The sequence below is a fragment of the Diorhabda carinulata genome, chromosome 11, assembly GCF_026250575.1.
Source record: "Diorhabda carinulata isolate Delta chromosome 11, icDioCari1.1, whole genome shotgun sequence".
Classification (NCBI taxonomy): Eukaryota; Metazoa; Arthropoda; class Insecta; order Coleoptera; family Chrysomelidae; genus Diorhabda; species Diorhabda carinulata.
In genome coordinates, this window is record NC_079470.1 from 10,165,148 (window position 1) to 10,189,355 (window position 24,208).

The 24,208-nt window shown below is 33.5% G+C and overlaps 1 protein-coding gene across 1 annotated transcript in view; it reads right to left on the bottom strand.

Moving 5' to 3' along the window:
• The window catches only part of LOC130899709 (transmembrane protein 198), a 45,709-nt gene that overhangs the window by 16,397 nt on the left and 5,104 nt on the right, over positions 1 to 24,208 (bottom strand). Inside the window, exons 2-3 of the mRNA XM_057809849.1 lie at positions 15,411 to 15,565; positions 1,112 to 1,317 (exon numbers count right to left, since the gene is read on the bottom strand). Coding sequence (XP_057665832.1) covers positions 1,112 to 1,307 — 196 coding nt within the window. The 5' untranslated portion in view covers positions 1,308 to 1,317; positions 15,411 to 15,565. The remainder of the gene's footprint in view (positions 1 to 1,111; positions 1,318 to 15,410; positions 15,566 to 24,208) is intronic.

The following is a 24,208-nucleotide window of genomic DNA, read 5'->3' on the forward strand; positions in this document are numbered from 1 at the left end:
TATCTATCCTAGAGACACCCTTTGTACAGATAATATAATACTTCACTACAAGAGTATAAATTCCAACATTTTCCCTTCGTAGTAAAAGATGCAAATGTACATAAAATGGAAATAAAAACGATTCATTCGGCTCTTCTTATTTATTCAAGTAAAATATTATCCATTTATAGTCTCCAATCCCCATTTTCAACTCCCGATTTGCCAGTCATGGTATTGTATTTACGAAGAGTACTAGTTCGCAGTCTTCCATGCAATTTTTATAGCATTTACTATATTTTGAACTCTCGAGAATTGTAGAAGATGCACTACATGGAATTGATTATCAACGCCAATATTTAAGTCAAAGGTTTATCCGAACTACAAATTATTTCAAAAATACATAAATATACAGTTTCACAAATGATTGGTTACTGAGATAACATCCGAACCATTCTTTTTTTTTTCGATAGCAGTTTAGTGATGTGAGGCCAGCAGCTATCAATGCACTGAGTGGTGAAATCAAATTTGATATGATTTTTTGAAACTATATCATCGGTCCTTTTGTCAATGAGAGTATGTTGAATGACTATCTTTATTTGGAGCTACAAACTTTGAAATGTAATTCCAACTTTGGCAAATATATATCCCGATACAGGAAACATTCCAGTTCTTGCTCCGATATTGCCCTAGTTTAAAAGATATCCGGGGAGCGTTCGATTATTTCTAGATCGAGTTTAAAGATTTTAAGTCTTGGGCCGCCCGCGAAACACGCACAGTGTCCCCGATCAAACGACGAACCGAGTCGCTAATTAGAGAAAAGTGATAATTCGGTCATTGAAACAGTGCATCCATAACAAAAAGCTTAGATGATCGAATTAAGATGTCAAAAAGCTTTTGAATTCAAGTAAAATCTTGATGGTACCAGAAACTTAGTGGGAACTAACCTTATAATCATCGAAGGAGAAAGCTTTGCGATTTGCCAACTGAAAAGTTACTATTTCTAATAGCAAAGTTCCCAATATTATCCTAAAGTTACTAAGATATAATTTTTATTACAAAATTGTTTATTTCGACACTCACAAGAACTAATTTTGTTTATTTTCGAAACTATCAATTTTGATTAAAAACTTACCTACAAAAGTGTACACTATACCAAAAATAATGTAAAGGGAAAAGACGATGGCCACTTTAATATCATAGTGCGTATCGACGTGTGTGCATGATTCAACGCGTGGACCGTCATCGGCTGGGGGAAGTACTAAACCTGGAAAAGCAGTTCCATTCACTCTGGGAGGTACCAGGGAGCCAGGCCTGGCTCCGCTAGCCATCCTCTAATAGCTGCAACAAACATTAGAAAAATAATAAAATTTACAAACCTATATGAAAATGCAGAGCAAAATCTTAATGATACATTAAGAAGGAATATAGAGTATAATTCGAAACATTAGAGAAATAAGAGTGTAACAATTCACATAAATAAAAGTATAAACTTAAAATTAGACAATAAAGGACATTTATCAATATTTTTGTTTTCTGAAAATTATAACTTAGTTTGGCATATTTAACCCGTAATCGGTAAGGTGACATTTTTTTACTATATGGAAAAGTGTTTGTTCAGTCAATCACAGCTTTAGGTTGTAGAAAGTGGAGCAGATATTTCAAAATTTTGATTGTTCATTTATGACATGTATCACAAGTAATGATTGATTACAAATATTTTACATTTAATACAGTTGTAAAACGATTTCCGATCTTTGTTATGCATCTGCCAGATTTTTTTTGCCTTTTTCTAGGTCTGTCTTCGGTTTTTTCGTGTCAGAGCTAGGTATTCGGGTTTATTACGATAGAGTATGAGGTAGACGCGGTAATAAACATGCACATATATCCTACGACAGTCCTCTGTATACTGAAATAAACACGTTGCTGCATACGTATAAAACTAAGATACTCAACGATTCGCGAAGCTTGTGTATGTTTAAAGTTAGCTGGGGTATGTGATTGTCCCAAAACACGTTTCCGTCACGATTACATTATTTGTGCAGTAGCGGATTGAAACAAACGTGTTATTTTTTTCTCGTGACGAAAAACAGGAGCAATCTCAATCTCAAATTTCCCGTTAAATTGAAAATTAGCTCCAATTGAGTGCTATAAATTGTTGCAAGAGGCCTATCGGGACAATTCTCTATCTCGTGCGCGTTTTTGAGTGGTGTAAGTGCTTTAGTAAGGGCCGAGAGAGCATTGAAGATGACCAGCACCCAGACCGCCCTGTGACTGTTTCAACTCAAGAAACAGTGACCAAAATCAACCAAATTGTGCGTACAGATCGTTGAATGAGCATCCGGATGATTACCGAGACTGTAAACGCCGATAAAGAAACGGTTAGAAAAATTTTACACATAACAAATGTCTGTGCGAAGTTGATGCCAAAAAATCTGACACCTGACCAGATTTTATTGAAATATTAGAAGGGTAAGAAAAAGATCTGCTTTGAAAGGGACCCTATTTGAGTCGCTGGAAGTGGTAAAGCAAAAAACGGCAGAGTTTTAAAGGCCTTCACCAAAGAAGACTTCCAGCACTGCTTAAATCAATGGAAAAAACGTATGGAAAGGTGTGTGTTGAGGAGAGGGGAGTATATTGAAGTGGAGCATTCGAATGAAGAATAATTTTTATAATAAAACACTTTTTCGTTATCAGTTTCTTTATTTAATAGCCAGACCTCGTATATCGTGTATACTCGTATATCTGCAGCTTCACACAATATTCTATAAGGTGAACATCCTGAAGATAGATGTAATAAAATGAAAACAAAATTCGATAAAACAGTTCGACTCTCGATAAAAAGCATCTCATTGTATAATAATTGTCGTATTTCCGGTACGACAACATTTCACTTCAAGTTCTACTGCTGTTTATTACCTTTCGTTGAATTGCTCGATTCTACCTTATATCGCCTAGTAGTTCACGTTCTTCAAGAACCGGTACTCTAGAAGATTAAATATATTTCTATACAGAATGTCATATCTCTGAAAATCTCTTAATATACAAGATCTTTTAAATTTTTTTTGTAGGTAATAAGTTCAAAGGTAGATAATTTTGTGCTCATACAAGGTGATTCATTGGAGTGGGCGGAGATGGAAGGTGTGTTAACTGATCATTTCGATATACCACCCGTGGCTGTGTTCTACGTCACTTTATTGGTAAAAATTTTGGAGCTACTTTTAGTTACAATTTATGGAATCAATCGAAGAATGCATCACTATATGAAATACTCCAATTGGTTTTTGAATAGTTCAGTAACGACACTACGCAAGTAACACACCTTATTCTTTTCTTACCGAATCGCTTTAAAGGTAATTTGGAATACGTATTAGCTTATTAAACCTGTTGGTGATCTATGTTGTATAAACTCTTATCTTACCCAACTGCCAAGTTTTCATAGAACAGCTTTATTGTTGTTTTATAGGTGTTTCAAGAAAAAAGTCATTTAATTGGTCCACAAGTACCGTTTTTCACATCGTTTATACACAGAAGCTGCTTTCTACTTAAGAGATCTATAAATCGCCTATACAACTATACTTATAACCTTGACAAGACTCGATGAGGATAGACGAAGAACTAACGTAGTTGTTGAAGTTCGTTAATATATCATTTCAGCTTTGTTATATATGTAGACAGTATCTACCAGTAGTGTATATTTCTTCCCCTTAACATATACACTGTCATTGCGACATCTTAGAGAAGCTATCAGTAAGAGAGGGTCTTTGGAACGATCCTGGTTCGGTGCAGGGTTCTGGGTCGTTCACACGAACTCCATACATGCCCTAGCTTTCCAGAGTTCCAGTCTCGAATCCTTCTTGGCTTCTTTTCAACCAAACCTTTTATCAAATTGATGATTTGGTCAAGTTTGCTTTCGTCACCTTCTTCATGTATAGCTCTGACCTTGTTGTATGAAGCTATAGTGGCTGCTTCATATTCAAGAGCAGCAGTCAGGGCATCCACTAAGGTTTTCCGATGGGATAATCTAAGCCTCCTCTATATATCATGGTCGCTCAAACCATGAAAAACTGCCTGGATGCCCAAATATTACATCATGTTCTCTTGTGCTATTGGATAAGCGAATCGGACAAGTCTCGCTTCTGCCCTCGGCTCTTCAGTTGCGAATGGTACAGGTGTTCAAGAGATTCGTGACTATATCTCATGTCCAACCTCTTCTTCAGCCGTTCGAAGTTATCAGTCTCTTCAAGAGGTATCGGTCTGGAGTACATCTAAAGCGTGTCCTCGCAGTGCAATGGTCAAGCTCACTGCTTTTTCTTTATCAGACCAATTATTTACTCTAGCGGCTCAAACGGCCTCAAACTGCTTAACGTAATTGGTCCGAGACATCTTGCCGTTGAACGTTGGAGCCTTGACTCGTTTAAAATTGTCGTCTTCGGTCTTGAGTGGTGTTTCTAGATTGCAGGATTTCGTTTGCCACTTCTTTTTATCTACCAGAATATCTTCTGTTCAAGAATTAGCGATCTTTCTTTATGACTCCTTGATTTTCTCGTCAATTTGTCCTTCATATCTGATTGTATCTTCTCATTCATCGTTGTCATCTTGTTCTCGATATCTGATTTTATAGATGACATTTTGTTTTCGACGTCAGTGGTAATGTCGGTTTTCAATTAAGAAATTTCAGCAGAAATGTCGCTCTTCATGACCGAAATCTTGTCATCCATATTAGCCGAAATATTATTTTACAAAGTTAAATTCCTGTGTTCCATATTAACAGAAGCATCGTTTTTCAATGTCGAAATCTCATCCATATTATAGTATCAAGGTGGAAGACTCGTCTTCAAATAGATATGTTTCTGGTTCAAATCATTCACTTACCAGAGCCTCTTTTGAGTCTTTCTACTAATTCGCTCTTCTTACCGGACGTTTCCAGCTCGCGATTTTCCAGTTCGGCTTTCAGCTCCGTCACTTTTAGGTCACTTAGTCTCTTGGCCATGTTTATGTCACTATTTATATACAATACCCCGTACTTGACACCAACGTAATGTTTTTCTGATCTATTTATTTGATTTCTATTCGTGGGGTGAATTAATAAACACTGTATCTTACGTTCTTAAGTTATTTACACACTATACACTACACTGAACTTATTACTATTACTTAAATAATTTCTGCGATTACTTTACTAATTCGTTCTATTCACTACGACTATTTATTTTAAACTGAACTAAACTGCGATAAACGAACCCGCTTATATATCTAAACGAAGTTTTTAAAAATTCTATAAAAAAAGAAACAAAACAAACAAATAAATAGACCTTCCTAGAAATGATTCGAAAGAAACAATGTAAATAAACCGCTTGCTATAAAAACGAATAAAAAAAAAACAAATATCGAACGTAGTTTATAAAAAGTAACTCAAAGGCGCAAAGAATTTCAATACATCTAGACAGGACCGGCTCTAGGGCGGAAACAATATGATTTACAGATCAATACCTTTATCTTCGATGGTTTGTAATTATTTTGTCGTTCTATTGTTATGAGAGATGAAACAGAGTGGACTAGAAAATTAATCTCGAAAACACGGTCCAGTCTATAGAAATTTGTTATTATTAATTTTATTTAAATGACGTTACACAATTTTTCGCAGATTTGCATTTATAAAGAGGGTGCACAGCTTTTTTAAAACCAGAGAAAACTATTTTCTTGCGCATTTTAACCTTGTGAACAAAAAATTGACAATGCTGTTTCGTAAAATTGCCGTTATTGCAATGTTTGTATTGTGCGAGAATAATTATGACGAAATGGTCTCGCTCTACCGCATCCAAACCAATAATTAACCAATTTGGATTTTCTTTACACATTTTTTATATTATACGTATATTTCACAATACACGTGGTCCATTTTTCAACAAAATATCACTACTACTTCTAGCCAGTTTTATATTTTTGTTCATTCCATATAATAGAAGTACACTTTTCCTTATTTTATTGTGTCTCTGAATTAGTCACGCGTGCCGATAATAATTATAAGATTATATTCGTCGGGATACAATGAAAAATGTTATCAAACAAGGTGAAAATATTGAAAAGTGGCAATTTTCCACGCCGAATAATTAACACTTATATTTCAACGATGTAAAAATATAAATAAATAACAAAATTAATCAAATATTAAGAAAACAAAATTTTTTATTCTGCTTGAACTCTCAGGCAGTCGGAAAGTTATCTGTTACCGTTTTAGTGAAAAAATGGGCCGTTAAACCGAACGGACGGTAAATCGTTGGGCTATGGTCTCATATAAACGCCGTAGGCCGCGTACAGCGTCACGCCGTACGATGATTATGGAAGATCCTTTTGTAGTGTCACCTAAGTCTTGTGACGTGAAAACAGGTCGTTTAGTCAATAACCAAATTATCGTTTGCATTGTTTAATTCTAAGATTTGAAAATATTTGTGAGTATAGAACACCCAGTATGGTAATCAATCCAAATTCTAGGAGGGCAGCTACTGTCACCAGTATTGAAACAGCACAAGGGTGTGAAAGAGTTATCTGTTACCTTTTTAGTAAAAAAATGTGCCGTTAGACCTAACGGCAGGCAAATTGTTAGGCTACGGTCACATATAAACGCCGTCGGCCGCGTACAGCGTTACGCCGTACCACGTACCACTTAATACAGAAATGTAATGTTCTGGTCTCTTTAAGACGCTAAATTTGGCGACTCCGCCGGGGGTAGCTGAATGAACTCTCCCGCAGTCTCTAAACTGTCTCCTAGTTTTTTTTGGGAACTCTCCATTTTACAGAAGATCCTTTTGCAGTGTCACCTAAGCCTTGTGACGTGAAAATAGGTCGATTAGGTAATAACCAAATTATCGTTCGCTTTTTTAATTCTAGGATTTGAAAATATTTGTGAGTATAGAATACGGCAAATAGCCAATTCTGCATAGATGCAACTTCAGTGTTTATTACACATAAAAGTCTTTCTGTAGTTACAGGGCGTTCTTGAATTAAATTATTTTAAATTATTATTCTCTCCCTCCTTTTTTCTCATCAATTCTTCATAGGTCCGTGTTCATTACAGTACTATACTACAAAATATATTTTTTTAGAACTTGGTAAGTCATTCACTCAACGTATATATTGATAAGAATCAAAGTGTATATAGAATTTTTAATCATATCAAATCGTACCGTTGCTTGAACGATTTCCGTTTGGACTGACCTAAACAATTAATTAAAAAATTTTACTGTCATTATATAGACATCCTGTGCAAGTGGGGCAAGTATTATACATATTCAATAAATTGAATAAACGCACGTATACTGTTTTCCTGGAACATATATAAACCTACCAAAACTCAAAGTGTATTTCTGAAATCTTACTAGGAAAATGAATTAAAACGTGACCAGAACAAAAAGCGGCTCGTATACAAATCATAAACGAATAATAAAATTATTTGTTAAGTTTCTTTCAAACTTTAATACAGGTGAACACCAAAACCAGAATACGAATTAATTTTGTTGTTTTATAAACAATAGAAAGTGTTATTTAAAATTTTAAACTAAATAGTAACTTGTTTAAAGTGCTTTTCTGAGACAAAAACAACCACACGTCCGTAGGAATATTTCGAAAACAATAAAAACGTGGTAAAAGTTGTAGTGTACCAAATGTACTAGTTGTTAAAATCCTATGTCCCGCTTTAAAAACTGCTTCACCTTCTTTTATGGTCTGCTTCATATATTCCATGATGTTAAAAAGGGTTACTTCAATTTTCATCATTTTCGGACCAATTCTTAAACACAACTATTTGTTCAATTATATAGTCAATCAAGAATTAGTCAATCTATCGACCTACGAGATTATTTTGATGAAATAAATTTTCAAGGGGTGGTTTTCACCCAAGGTAGATTTTGAATAAGGTTATAAATAATACCTTCATACCAATTTTCAAGAAATTTGAACTTGATTATCAAAATTCCACGGGAAATCGGCTGGTACCAGGCTTAAACATCCATTTCGATAATTCCCTAATAATTAAATTTTCATTTCGAGCCAAAAAATTAATTTTTCCAGTTTCTGAAGGAAAACGGATTTTTCAAAATTGTGTTAATGAATACAATGTAAACGGAGCTATCAGAAAAACTATTGTCCACATTGTTGTATGTGTTATGGGCTCTGAAAAAAAGTGAGTTTTAATGATTTAAGAGTTAGTTGTGAGGAATTTGAAACCAAATTCACGCAGTGTTCAAATCCATTTGTGATATAATCAATTCAAATTGATTCCTATTATAAATAACGTTGTATATGACATTGTATAAACGTAATTATGGGAAAAAAATATTTGTTAATTTATAAATGAAGATATTAAATACGTATCCAATTACATTTTTTAATTAATAGTGCTAAGTGCATTGCGTGATAAACTCGTATATTACTAGCGAATAAGGTGTGCCAAAGAGGCGTTTATCACCATCATCAAGTATCTAAAATTATTACATAATTTATTTATAGGATCGTTTGAATATTGATCTACTGATTTCAATTAAGATAAAAAAAGGAGCCGCTGCTTCGCTCCAAATTATCCAAAAAAAGTTCTTGTCGACAGGACTGTACCCCAAGGAATCTGATATTGAGATAATTTCATCTAAGAAACAAAGAGCGAAATATTATATTTTGTCCGTACTTTAGTCCATCTATATTTTTATCTAATGAAAAATTTCTTATCTTCTTATTGAAATAATCAATAAATTGTTCATTTTTGACAGAAACAAGTATACAAGGTCTGGCTATTAAATAACGAGACTGCTTGCCTAGAGGGCGCCCTAGACGGGTGGGGTATAAAACGAGTAATGCGTTGGGTATCTAGATATCTTGTCTATGCACGTCCCCAAACACGTTTCCGTCACTATTACATTATTTGTGCAGTAGCGGTTTGAAACGACCGTGTTTTTTCCTTGTGCAGAAAACCATGTCTGACGAAAAACAGGAGCAACTTATCAATCTCAAATTTCTAGTTAAATTGAAAAAAAAACCCTGACTGAGTGGTATAAATTATTGCAAGAGGCCTATGGAGATAATTCTCTATCTCGTGCGCGTGTTTTTGAGTGATGTAAGCGCTTTATTGAGGGCCGAGAAAGCAAATCAAAATTCAAGGTAATGTTGATCGTTTTTTTAGACATTGACGGTATCTTGATGACTGAATGGGTTCTAGAGGGCCAGACTGTTAACTAGACTTACTATTTGTCAGTTTTGGGACAATGCACCTGCCCATAACGCGCTATCTGTGAAGCAGTATTTGACTAGTAAGCGCACGAATACCCGCCGTACTCAACATATTTGGCATCGTGCGACTTTTTTTTGTTTACGAAGATAAAATCTGCTTTGAAATGGACCCGATATGAGTCGATGAAAGCGGTAAAGCAAAAAACGATAGAGCTCCTAAAGGCTCTCACCAAAGAAGACTTCCAGCGCTGCTTCGATCAATGGAAAAACCCCCTTTTTCGTAACCAGTCTTGTTATTTAATAACCAGACCTCGTAACTTGTATTATTCGAGTCACAAATTTATGTCATGTCATGTCATAATCAACTTAGTAATCAATATAAAGGCAAAAGGGCATACATTTTATGGCATACATAGTATATATTCGTGCTGCCATCTCATAACCAATTGTCGATTCACGTTGTACAAACAGTAACCTCACTTATTAAATATTTTTGGGAAATTTCGTGCGGAGCTCTCAAAAATATAAGAAAACTAAAAAAATTATTTTAGTGAAAATTATCGAAACTAATGCAACATTGTAATGTCTCGATAAAAAAATGTAAACTGCGGCTTTCGGTAAAGTTGACTAGTTAAATAATCCATCAAAATTCTGATCCACGCTGCTACAATGTTATACATTGAATTATTCATCTGAAATACTCGATGCCGCTCTGCGCGCCCTTTCTATGACTTACGTTATAATCCCGGCCTTCTAAAACAGTGCGACGCGATTCAACCGGAGAAATTTGCAGCATTCAGTGCAGCGCAAGGCGTAAAATGATGGTTAGGTGCCGAGACAATAGCGACTTTCCGAACTGCTTTGGAAATTTGACAAATAAAACGAAATTTCTACAAGGAATGTTTTTATGGAAACATCGCAGGACAACTAAAATTTTTTACCACGAGCCGTAACTGTGTTAGGCTAAATCATACTGTGGGTCCTATAATATACCGTTCAAAGATTCAAATTTCTCAACAGATCGCCGGAATTGAAAGGAAATTTACCGTTTATAGTTTATAAAATCCCCAATGAATGTGATAAATTCGGATTATTTTGTAGAAACAAACCAAACTCATATTCTTGGTCTTCATTACTCTTTATCTGTAAAAGTAATACAGATTTTTAACAGCATCATAAAATATATTTAAAGTAAATTTTATGCCTGAAGCTACGGCTTTTATAAGTATAACATCATTTTCAACATTGATGGATGATCGGATTTAACGTCCTGCTTATTGGGCTAGTAGAATAGAGTTTTTTTTGAGTCGTTACTACTCAACGTAACCACTGTTTGTTTTTTTAGTATCCAAATTATAAAGAAATTTGGAATTAAAACGCTCAAACATACCAGTCATGATTCTTTTAGATTTTATTATTTTGCTTAGTTCTGCTTCTCCAAATTGACTCCTTATTTCATTATTTGTTCTCCTCAGCCATAAATCTCCCTCTTTTTTACCACCTAGTATCCTTCTAAGTATTTTTTCCCATAAATCTAGCTTCTCTTCTTCTGCTTTGTTAAGAATCCACGTTTCGCCTCCGTAGCTCACCGTTGGTCTTATTATTGTTTTGTATAGATGTAGCTTCGCCTTTTTGGAGATTTTTTGGGATCTTATTATCATGTTCAGCGCTCCCAACTGTTTACTTCCTCTCTTTATCCTCGCTTCCACATTTTCTCATTGCTCTTTTCCTTTGTGGTGTTGTCAGTATCACGAACTTCGATTTATCTTCGTTGACTCTTAGATTCACTGTCTCTGCCATTTCTATGAAGGCTCCGCAGGTTTCCTTAAGCTGGTTTTCCGATGAAAGGATTACCACATCGTCTGCGTATGCCAGTAGTTGCGTTGTTCTTATTTTAGTATTTCTGTTCTGTTCAGTTTGAGTACTATCCATTCTAATGCTATATTGAACAGCGTAATGGATTAGTCCTTTGTTGGTCCGGAAACATTTTGATAATTCTTTGATTTGCCTGTACCTTCGTTTTTGTACGTTCGAGTGTCATTTTCGTAAGACTTATAAGTTTTTTTGGAATACTAATATCGTTTATAATGCTGAACAAATGGTTTTTGTGCACACTACCGTAAAATATATACTAAAAATACAGGAAACGGAAAAGTGCATTAAATATTAATCGAATTCGAAAATGTCGATAAAATGTGAATTGAATGCATAAAGCAGTTTACAATTATTGTGTATTCAAATTCAAGGACTTTCACATGTATGTTTTGTACATTAGCACTGCCTGAGTATATGATTTTTACGATTCCAAACAACGATTAAATAAATTTTCTACAAATCATTCATTTAGGACCGTTTGTTTATCGTCAATTATGTGGGCGCTAAAGCTATCTAGGTTATGTATACAACCAGTAGAAGATCGTAAATGCTAAGAAATAAACAAAATCCAATCTAAAATCATCAATTGAAAATTTGGGGCAATCAAAGAGATCGTACTCAGCATTAGGCTAAAATTAGTTTACATTTGCAAAACTTGGTAATAAGCTTCTGGTAATTTAGTTGCATCATTGGAAACGTATTGAATTATGTAAATTTCGTCCACTACGGATCATTAATATTTTAAGTTACAGGACTACTTAAGAAAACGAATATACAGTGTGGGCCAGAAAGTTTTGCGAATTTCAAAAACTAAATATAATCCACATACAATTTTTTATTTTATTTGAAATATTCATCTAGGAAATTCATGTCTTAAAAAGAACATCATCCAGGTGGCACCATCGTGCTGCAAACATTTCCCGAATCTAGATCTCAAATTGGTAAAAACTCGCGGAGGATAACTGCTATTTTTTCTCAGATGTTGGTCTTCAACTGATTAAGCGTAGATGGGTTATCGAAGTAGACTCTACTTTTCAGGTATCCCCACAAAAAAAATCCGGTAGTGTTAGGTCCGGATTTCTAGGCGACCATGCAATGTCACCTCGGATATATCAGTTCCCCAGCAAACATCTGGTTTACGACCACCAAAGAGGCATTAGAAGTATGACTTGTCGCATTTAGTCACATTTTTTATATTTTACTCTTTATACCCATTAAAAAAATTTAATCTTCTACCCCACCTTTTGTAAGGTGAAACCCTTTTTTGGACACTGGGAACTGGACTATATTTAACGAAGTTTCATATAAATACCCTGTTTTTGCACTCAAGATTCGAGTGTTTCCAAATCCATATTTGCCTGTAGTTCTTAAACACAGTAGATAGTTGAATTTTCACATGAAAATAATATAACAGTCAATGAACATTTACTCTATCGCCTGATTTGGCAATGTGTGATTTCTGGTTATTTTTCAATTTGAACATTAACTTGATCGACGTTTTACGACGGAGGATGAATTAGACGAAGCAGCTCATCAATTTTTTGAGAATATTCCTTTGTCAAAGATTCGTTTACAAAAGGGCATTAACGTAGATGGCGATTACTTTGAATATAATTAAAATCTTTTCTGAAAAAGAGCTGTAATTGTCTGTTTTCTCAAAACGTATATTGTCATTTTGTATCTAATTAATTTGTTCTTGTCGTTCTCCTTGGACCCAAAAAATATTCCCATAGTAGACACCTCACTAACCGTTTACAATAAACATGAATCCCCTAGCGTCGTTGTAGAGAAAATATTCTTAGAAATTCTGCATAAAAAATCCTTCGACCTAGTTCTCTATACTGAATCCGGTGCCGGTTACGCAGTCACTGCAAACCACGAACTTATAAGTTCTTTCCTTCAATCTTCTAAATTTATCTCTCCTCCCAATAAACATACAGTCAATTAAAACCGATCATCCATCAGTCCAAAACATTCATGACACATGCGAAACTCTCATTGCTCTTGATATAACATTCGTTCTCATCTGGCTTCCATCGCACACTGGAATCCCTGAAAATGAATCTGCAGGTCGCCATGTCATGCAAAGAATCCTCCTGAAATCCCAGTTCAGCTTGCCAATGATTTGAAAACTAACTTCAAAAACTTCATAAGATCCACCCATCTACTTCTCACCTGCCTCTCAACTTTTTGAGTAGGGGAGAAGCTGTGACAATAAGAAGGCTCCGCATCAAACACACAAAACTTTCTCACGGCTATTTGATTCCGTTAGAAAGTCGTCCTGTTTACCAAAGTTGTCACGTTCCTGTGTCTGTTATGCACATCTTCACTGACTGCAGAGAATACCAGCAGTTTGATATGAAAACCAACCTCAAGGAGATACTTAACTGCCTGACAGAAATAAAGAAAATCCTGAGGTTCTTAAAGCCACCAAGTTGTATGAGAAAATATAATTAATTTGTGTTGTAATAGTCTTATGTATCATATGATTGTTTTTGTGTACCAATGACCAGGGCTGTCGAGACACGATAAATTGATATAAAAAAAATGTTCACTTTTTAACAAAAATTACGGAATAAACTTTTTACTTAACGGCATATAACATACGCTGCTTATTAGAAATGTGAAAAATCATCATCAGCTGCGAAAATTCAATATCATTGGAACTATTCCAAAAAATCTGTGATAGAAAAGGTTACGAGTAATATACCGGTCATTACTGTAGCAAATCTTCAACATCACTGTTAACTAATGGAATGCAGATATGCGAAATTTTGACATTGGCAAAGTTCCAGATGAGTATTTATAAAAAAATGTAGAAGTATTCAATTTGGTATGTTTCTTAGTTCATTTAACAAATGATGTCTAAAAGAAAAAGAAATTAGTTACAATGGAAATTATTCTAAATTAATTATAGGACAATCTCACAACAATATGGAGCTGTTGTTCATTGATTGCTAACAGGCGTTCGACCCATTTAATACATGGACATTCAGTATTTGAACTGATTAAGTATGGACTCACTGTCAATTATTCTCAATACAAAATTATAGTTTAATTGATCACCAAAAAAAAAAAACGATGATAATCCTCATCGCTGACGATTCAATTTAATTTCACATTATTTTAAAATCGGTCTGAAATTCCAAATTATTGAGTTGGAGAAACTCGTGGACATTACATTTATTTACCTCTGTAACATTTGCCAAATCCCACGTCAAATCAAATCTATCGGGTATCGAATTTTATTTTCACATTATATTTTATTTACCACAAAAGCTGGGATGCAACAGCCCGAGATCCTACCAATCCAACTTGGTGTTTTATCTCGTGGTAGCGGTTCAGCACAGTTGTTCGAACGTGCAAAAAAATAAAACTTTTTATCGTCAATCCTCACTATGTAGCACTTATCAAACAAAATGGATTCCGCAGTGAAAATTTTAACGGGAACAACAAGTTCGACTTCTAGCAACATTGTAAATGTTCATTAGCCTACCAACAATCCAATAAGTACTAATACAACTACAGACGATGTTATCTTTAAACTCGTTAAATCTTGTCAATTCAAGTACCAATAGTAATATAACTTCTTCTTTACTACAAATTAATAATGCTCACAGTTGTACTTTTAATTTTACTATTACGAAATAAAAATTGATGACAGTTTTGACGAATTTTTTTAAGTCTACGGACGTAGAAAAATTTTTGTATGAAACTTGTGAGTAAAGTAACTTATTTTCACTCAAGAATTGCCGGAAATCGTCCTACTCATGAAACAAATATTACTTTACTCACTTGTTGAACAAATATTTTCTTCCATTTTATTAATGATGGTATAGTTTGCGTTCGTAGCTAATTCTCCTACTTCATCCAATTCCCAGCAAAATAGTTGTACGTCCATAACTCTATTGCCTCTAAGGGTTGTTTCACTCAACCGGAAAGCGCCTTTTAAGGCTACACCAATGATCAATTTTATAGGCTACAGGTTTAGAATCTATTGCTGTTCAAACTACGTAAAACGGATAAAAATTCAAAACAAATAGGCAGGAAATTTCAAATTAGAAAAGATGGTTATAACGGTGAATGAAAGCCTGTAGAAAATTAGATATATAACAACAATTAGTCAAATACGAGTTGTACTTACTATAAAATAATTCACCACACCCCGTATAATAAATGAATTGAATTATTTGGTTATCAAATTTCGAAAAAACTAGTATATAATAAATCATCCTGAAAATATTATTTATATTGCTTATTGAATAATCTACCTGGAATCAATATATGATTTATATTTCGACAAAAATTGTTGAGGTGTAATTTCTGGAAATCATTGTTACCTGTTTATTCACATGGTTCTCTTAATTTGTAAAAACATCGCCACAAAGTTTATAGTAGCTCTTGGAAAGATCGTCAGTAGAAGATAAGAGATATCAATGATGAGCAATCACCATCTCGTTCAAAAATTTACGTTGACAATCAGTAATCACAGAATCTGTAAAAACAAAGAAATTGATTAATTTTCAATATATCGAGGCAAAGAATATAAAAACATATTTTTTTACCCTGCTCCGTGCTTACTTTCGAAATGTAATTGGAAATTTTTTTGTGCATCAAACGGGTTTATACATAACAATTGTTTCAGTGGAATTCATTTATGATGGTAAAATCACAGTTGATAAGCGTTATCTGGAATATGCAGGTAGTAGGAATAAAATCAAATTTCGTTAATGGATTTAGTAAATGTTTACGTTTCTTATAGACGCTCCAAACTCAGCGCGATTTGCGGGTAGAAATGCAGAGAAAATCGCAAATAAGCGGCGTATAAATCCTGCAATTTATATTGTATATAACAGTGAATTACATAGAAAATAACTTGTTGGGTTTGTAGGTCCAAGTCTTTTTAACAAAATTCAAATTTAGTAATGACTTTTCAGCCTTGATAATCTGCTCAACCAATACACTGCGTTCAACCTTACGATTCACCTTTCTAATTGGTTAAACCCCAAAGATTTTACATTTTGATGTACGTCAATCAAGTTTATATAGATTATCTCTTCCAACCCTTAATTTTACGAAAATTGTGAAACAATTTGAAAATTTTTGTTTATTTATGCAGTAAGTTTAATCAGAGTAACAAAATGGAATTAAAAACATATGAAAAATTCAAAACGACGGCCGCGTAAACTGACTTTTTAAATTTTATTTTTATATTTTTTCAACGGTTAAACTAGCTTTAGTTTTTCCAAGATTTTTCATTGAAAAATTGTTGTTAGCTTACGTAATGAATTAGAAAAAGATGGGGCTTCACAATTTGAAAGAAATTTTTTTTTAATACGATCATTAGACACGGAAATTTTTTGAAATCTACTTATAGGACATAAGATTTCTTACAATTTTCTTGCGATCAAAAATGAAATATTTATTTTCGATCGTGGGTCGCTATATTTTTGATTACGGGCATGATATTCCACGGGGAAAAGTTGCTGAGTATTGCTAAGTATTTTTCAAATAAGTGAACTCCCTGGATATAATGAAATTTCAACCATTAATTATGGTGAATTCATATTATCATTGTTATTTCCCCAATAGGTATTAAACTGATTAAATTTTAGAACTAATCAGAATATTGAATGTCATTGTAGTATTATAAATCAAATAAAATTGCTTTATTCGTCACACTATTCGAAAAAAAAAAACATCGATGATGTAGAAATAGAAAATGACAATGTAGGTGTGTCAGAAATTAGGTAGTTGAATTTAATGGTGCGTTCCTACCTACAACCATTTACACATTATAATTGTACATAGCGGAGGTCATATCAATCTCCATTTAATTTTCTTATACAATATATTGGCAACTGGGCGCGAAAGTTTCACCTTCATAGTTTCATTCGAGATAATACGAGTATGATCCCAGAAGTACCAGGCCTGATCTAGAGATGGCGGTAATTGCTTGCACTGTATAGGAAGAACACAATCTATACAGCATATACACAATCTTTTATTCGAAATGCCTTTATCCAACCAATATACTAACTGAATTAGATTCTACTCTGGGTGAGACTGTTCCTTCGTTATCAGGAATAAAATATTGGGTAGCAGAGTTTAAACGAGGCCGCACGACCTGCGAAGACAGTGGTCGACCAAATGAGGTGACGACTCCAGAAATGTTGAAGAAAACCCACTGGATGATCGTCGACTGAAAGTGCGCGAGCTAGCAGACATAGTAGGCATTTCTAAAAGTGCGATACATAGTATATTAACTGAAAATTTGGAAATGAGAAAACTGTGCGCAAGGTGGGTATCGCATTTACACACAATATAACAAAAACAGCGGCATGAAGATGTTTCCATCGAGTGATTGGTAATGTTTTACCGAAATAAAGTCGAATTTTTGCACAGTTTTATAACCATGGATGAAACGTGGGTCCATCACTTCACGCCCGAAACAAAAGAACAATCAAAACAATGGACTCAAAAGGGCGAATCGGCTCCAAAAAAGGCATAGGCCGTTCCATCTATAGGCAAGTTCATGGCGTCGGTTTTTTTGGATGCGCGTTGGATAATTTTCATTGACTATCTTGAAAAAGGTAAAACTATCAATAGCGAGTATTATGCGAACTTATTGCAACGTTTGAGCAAAAACATCAAGCAAAAACGGCCGCATTTGACTAAAAGAAAGTGTTGTTTAATTAAGACAATGACATCTTTCACATCCATAATTGCAATGACCAAAATTATTGAATTAAGGCTTGAACTGCTACCTCATGCACCCTATTTACCAGATATATCTCCCTCGAATTATTTTCAGGTCCTAGACTTAAAAAATGACCAAAGATTTTCCAAAAATGATAAGGTGATGTCGTTAGTTAATGGCTATTTTGAGGAGCTTGATGTTCGTTATTGTTTGACAGAATTAGATTAAAAGATTAGATTAGATTAGATTAAAAGACGTGGTTCACCTTTTATACAATAGACAAATACCGTTAGACATCACCAAAACAATCGAAGACATATATAAGGACAACAAAATACAGGTTAGAATAAACGGAGAAAACACACAGATAAGTCCAAAACACACTGAGGAATACTGAGGAGAATTACGGGGAACACACTGAGAGCTCGAGCAAGTAGCGACTACATTAGAACAACACGTACCGTGGAGAAGATTAACGAGTGATTATTGAATAGAAAAAAAGAATGGAACAACCATATAAGTAGAATAACAGATAATAAGGTAGTAAAGATCGCAAAAGACAAATCGCCGGCCGGGAATGGACGTGTCAGTCGACCCCGGAAAAGATGGAGCGATAATATAACAGAACAAAAGAAAGAAACAGCCAGAATTGCCAATAGAAAAGATAGTAGAAGAAGAAATATATTATAATAAATATTTTAGTATGCAACACTGATTTTTTGTAGCAATGTTATTATTCATTATCAAGTTATATACTACACATATCAAATAGAGACGATAAAAAAATTTGAGGTTAGTTACACAAAGTTAGTTTTACGTCATATTAAGTTTAATAGTTTCAAAAATTAGGAAATTCCATCCGCTATTTTTGACTATGTGTTAAATTTAGCGTGTAACTTATTTCAGAATTAATGTAGCTTGAAATCTATCTATCGAATAGGACACGTTTATCGGTAAAATGTGAGCTCGGAACTGATGAAAATCAATTACATATCATTGGAATAAATAGAAATGTCCAAGTAATCTTTATACTTTGTACTTTTTTACTATAAATTGATCTTCCTTCAACTTCAACAAAAACTTTATATTGACGAATCTGCTTGATTTTAGTTCCCTTCTAATTGGAAATTTTGACCTATTTTGGTCTGTATCACAATATATTTTTCAAAAGCGAAATTTAATCTCTAGCCGGAATGAAAATTTCGTCCTTGACGTATTCTAATTCACTATCACTAGAATCATCTAAATTAATTTTTTTAATTTAAATCCTGTATTTTCACGAGATAATTAATACTAAATGTCATGTCAAGCAAACTGTCATCGAGAGTAAACATTTTGATAAACAAGTCGTTGCTAAGATACCAGTAGCAAAAGAAAATTTTCCCTGGGAGAGAATAAGTCACTTTTGTCCCGCATACCACGAACGAAAAGCGAACTTTTTATCCCGGCGAGAGAAAAAAAAACTTTCCTTCATATCTCAACGTAAAGTTGTATCATAGATTGATGTTGTCTTACAGCTTGCTGGATAGCTCTGTCCTTCATAATTTGTTCAATTCCTTCCTTCTAGGTCCTCGAAGGTCTTCCTCGTATCCTTCTATTCTGCGGGTGATACATAAATGCTTTCTGCGTAAATAAATGCGTACCAGAGCAGTTGTTTAGTCTGTAATATCTCTGAAGTCATGTGTAATCGATTTGTTCTGGATATACTGAACGATCTTCTCAAGTAGTCCATTTCCACTGCCTCTATTGTTTTCTCCTGTCTATCTGTCAGTTACAAGCACTCGCATCCATACTAAGACTTTGTATATTGTAATTTTTGTGTTTAGGTTAATTCTTTCTGATCAAAACGATGAGTTCAAAATTTGTGTTGTTTTTTACCCTTGATGCAGAAAGAAGATACAAGAAATAGAGTGCAACAAATTGTATAAATAATGATACAAATTGAATTCCACGATCAACGATTTCTAAAGTTATTTAGGTAAGTAGCAACAAGTGTTATCATGAACACGCACTTACTTTCTTGAACTAAAATATTTTTCACGCATTCAACTTTCAAGTTGTAAAATGTTTTTTTTTTCACGTGTTTAATATTGCAGTGATAATATAAACATCGCTATCAACGAAAATGTTGCACAGTTACCTACTTTTACTTTATCAGCAAAATTTAAACACATTATATCACCCCAGAAGGCGTTATTAAAAATAAAAAAGCAATTTATATATCTCCTTAATACGGTTATGAATAAATTTAAGATTAAATATTTTTTTTAATCATCACTAAATCATAATTTATTTATATTCACCATAGGATCATCTGTATTTTTTTTTTCAAAATGCATACATTACTTCGCCAGTCTTCATTTGTATAACTATTATTTCAAGTGAAGCGATATAAAAAACATCGGTTTCTTCTTAGACCAGGGTCGATAATTTTTGGAACCAAAAAAAAAACAATAGTAGGACGGAACCCCCTTTGAAAAAAGAGGAGAATATAATGAAAATGATAGGGAAAATAATTGACGGGTGATTTGAAGTCGTGAAGGGGAAAGGGACGAGAGTTTAAGGTTAAAAAACGATTTATCTCGATTTTTAGCAAAACTACGAGTCAGAAAGCAAAGTTGTAGGTCATAAAACGATCTACAGCTTTTGTGATTACACTTTTTTGACTAAACCTCCAAATTTGTGTGAAAAATTGTGGGTTTTAATTATCTTTTAACAAAAAATATTTTTTTCATAAATTTTGGTGCACCCTAATTTCCAATCAAAAATTGTTTTGTTCGTTGAAATCTCTACTTTCCTATGGCGTAAAGAAATATTACCATAACCATGGTAAACTTCCTCAGAATAGGCAAAAAACGACTTTTTATTAATCATTTGTACAATTAAAATTTTATACTAAATTATTGGAAAAAAATGCAAGTTTTTTACGTTTTTTTTGCCTTCTCTGAGAAAATTTACCATGGCGATATATTTTCACACCAAATTTCGAGAAAAAAAAAATGGTTTTTGTAGAAAAAAATAACAATCCGAAACCTTTTTTTAATTTTTCACACACATTTTGAGGTTATGTGAAAAAAGTGTAAATACAAAAGCTGCAGATCCTTTGATTACCTACAACTTTGCTGTGAAACTTTATTACATGCTTGCAACTTTACCACAAATCGGGATAAACCGTTTTTTACCTTTAAAAACTCAACCTCTTTTCCTTCCCGACCACAAATTTCTATAATTTTTATTATATTCTCCTCCTTTTCCAATGGGTTTCATTCTACTATTATTTCTTCACATTCTATCATTTTTAAACGCTTCCACCCCAGTCTATCTCCTATAGATTCCCGCATAATATCAGTTTACTAAATTGTGTCAAACAATTCATCTAATCCTCTAGATAGAAGGCTATTTGTCCTATAAGTGTTCCATCGTGTCCAAAGTGTGGATATCTACGTCTTCAAGTAAAATTGTATCGTCCCAGTGAGCATTACCGTATTTTAATAGCATTTCGTACCCTATACGAGTGAAAAAATTCTCTTTCCCGCAAGTGGAACTCTGAGACGATCAGATCTGATGAATACGGTGGGTGGTCAACCAATTTTAAGTTTAATTCGTGAATTTTAGCGATCATTAAATTGTGAGAGAATGCGTTGCCCTGATGATTATCTTTTTGAAGATAGTCTACGGACACAATCCCCATGACTATCAAAAAAAACAGTCGCCAGCACTTTTCCGACGATGAAACCATCTTTACCATTCTCGGAGCTGGTTCTTGGATGACAAGTACAGTAGAACTTGCCTAATGGTGTACAATTGTGAAGCTATATCGGGATAAGTATGTTGAAATTATCTCAACTTGAACTGGCTGTTCAGAAGACCTCTTGAGTACAAATTCAGAACCCTAAACCTAATTCTAGGGTTCCTAGATTCACAAAATTTTTTTGCTCCATAGTTGTGCTCAAAAAAATCTGAAAATTTTAATGGAGTTGCTTTTTATATTGAGAAAACACCCTAATTTGTACATATTTTTAGGGAACCATATTGGGCCCACAATTTTTTTATTTTGCAATCATTTTCAAAGTCATATGCTCGAAAATAAAGTAACCATTTTATTTCTCATAGTTTTGGTACGTTACCTACAATTAAGCTAGTCCTAAAGGCGCCAGAACGTTCGAAAATACTCTAAAATCTATCACATGCATAAAGAGAATCAGAAATCTGGAAAGAGCAGGGTTTTTTATATGAATTTTTCAACACTTTCTGGAGAAAACCTTAAAGAAAGTTTTTTAAATACATTTTTTGGGCATATTGAGTTAAAAGGTCTGAAAATTTGGCTCTAGAAATTTTCAAATATGTCCTTTTGAATAACCACTTCCGAATAAATATCTAATATAAAATCTAATTTTCTGTAGGTGTTTTGTCTAACTTTTATATTATTAGATTCTAATCATTCACAATTTAGGTAGTAATGGAATCATCGGTGTGCTCGATATTCTCTGTTTATTTAATAAAACGAATCTAGCATATTATATAAACATTGAATCTGAATTGTTATTATAAAACGGAAGTAGTATTTGACTACTTAAACAACTACATCATACAATGACACAATTCGTGACAATATTGTCGTTGATAAGACATGTCTTTATTGAAACGTTACAGGGTGAATCATTACATAGAAGTGAGTCAATAATTTACGTTTTTGCGTTTATATTACATATTTGTACGTTTGGTGACGATAAGAAGCGATTCTGAGAATAATTGAAACATGATATCCTTTTCAGAAATTTAATGACATAAATAACAAAGAAAAATTACATTTGAGCGCGTCTACAATTTTTTTATAAATTTACTAAAATCTCAAATGACAATAATGGTTGATAATATCATACAAGAGATAATCTGGAAGCATTGGATATAAAAGTGAAATATTGCAAATCATACTTCTGGCAACAAATCTTTACTAAAGTGTGTTTATGGAAGAAAAATAGTAAACCAAAATAATGATCAGTGCGTGATCAGCATGTTAAAATCCCGGGCGAAAGTTGTTGACAGCTATAGCTATAGCTTCGCCTAAGAAGAGAGCTAAAAAGCTTCATTTCAATGCTAGCGGAAAACAAATAATTATGAATATTTATAAAAATGACATGACAAGATTGTTGATGATGTTATTTCTAGAACGGCAAATATTTGGGGAGTATGTTCTTCAAGTGTCTACCGAATTATTCGTGAGTACAGGGCTAATCATTAAGTGGCCGACCCAAAAAGTATCAATCAAGAGCATAAAAATAAGTATAACTCAAACATTATTGATGAAATGGCCAAAAAACACGTTTACCACAATACTATTGCGAACTCAATTCCATTGAGTTGATCTGGGCAGATGTGAAACAACATGTTGCAGCAGACAATAAAACATTTAAATTGTCTGACGTCAAAAATACTTTTCATGAAGCTATTCAATGAATTACACCTGATAAGTGGAAAAAATGTATTCAACATGTCCAGGAAAAGGTTGAAACAAAAATGTGGCATATAGACATTGCCATTGATGTGCAAGTTCGACCCCTTACCCATAATAATAAAAATAATTCAGATAGAGAATGAAGATTTTATTTTAATGTTTCAATACCCATAATTTCTTTCGATTTCTATATTAGGTGTGCAAGAAATGTCTTTATTTTGTTTCAAATGTATAGCAAAATTAAAGAAAATTATATATTTCATTTTGTCCCCCCGTGGCCCACAGAGCCACCGTGACATTCGATTCGTAAGCAATTCCAAGAATCTTGTCCGGTATATTATAGTCAATTATTATAACTTATGTAGTTTGATTGATTAAAAGCGCCTAATTACTATTATACTACGTAAATAAGTGTATGAATCGAATTTTTGATTTTAATGTTGAGAATACTCAAAAAATAACGTGCTCGGGAAGTTCTGATGAAAAATTAGAATTTTTCGCTAAAAATTTATTCCCAAAAATGTAAAATTTGTAATAACAAAATGGATCACTCGGTTTTACACACCGCTGAAGATTTATCTACGTCTATGTATGGAATCAATTGCAGATAACTAGCTTAAAATAATTTTCTAAAACATTCTCGAATTTTTCAATAGTGAACTATTGAAAAATCCATAAAAATACGTCTTCGTTACCTTTAATAATGAAAACACGGAAGAAATACCGTAAGATATTTATAATATATAATAATTGACAGCATCAAGGAGAGCGTGAACCATGGAGAATGGTTTTAAAAAATAGTTTCAAAAGTACTGTTACATTTTGAACTCTTATATAAAAAAAAACTGAACTAAACTAACATTCTACTCGAATTAATTCTTGTTTCTAAAATACATGTTAATATATGTGCCTATCATCGTTTCGATAATGGGAAACATCGAGTTAGACTTTTTGTTTCAGGTGAACGACCGTTAGAGTTATAA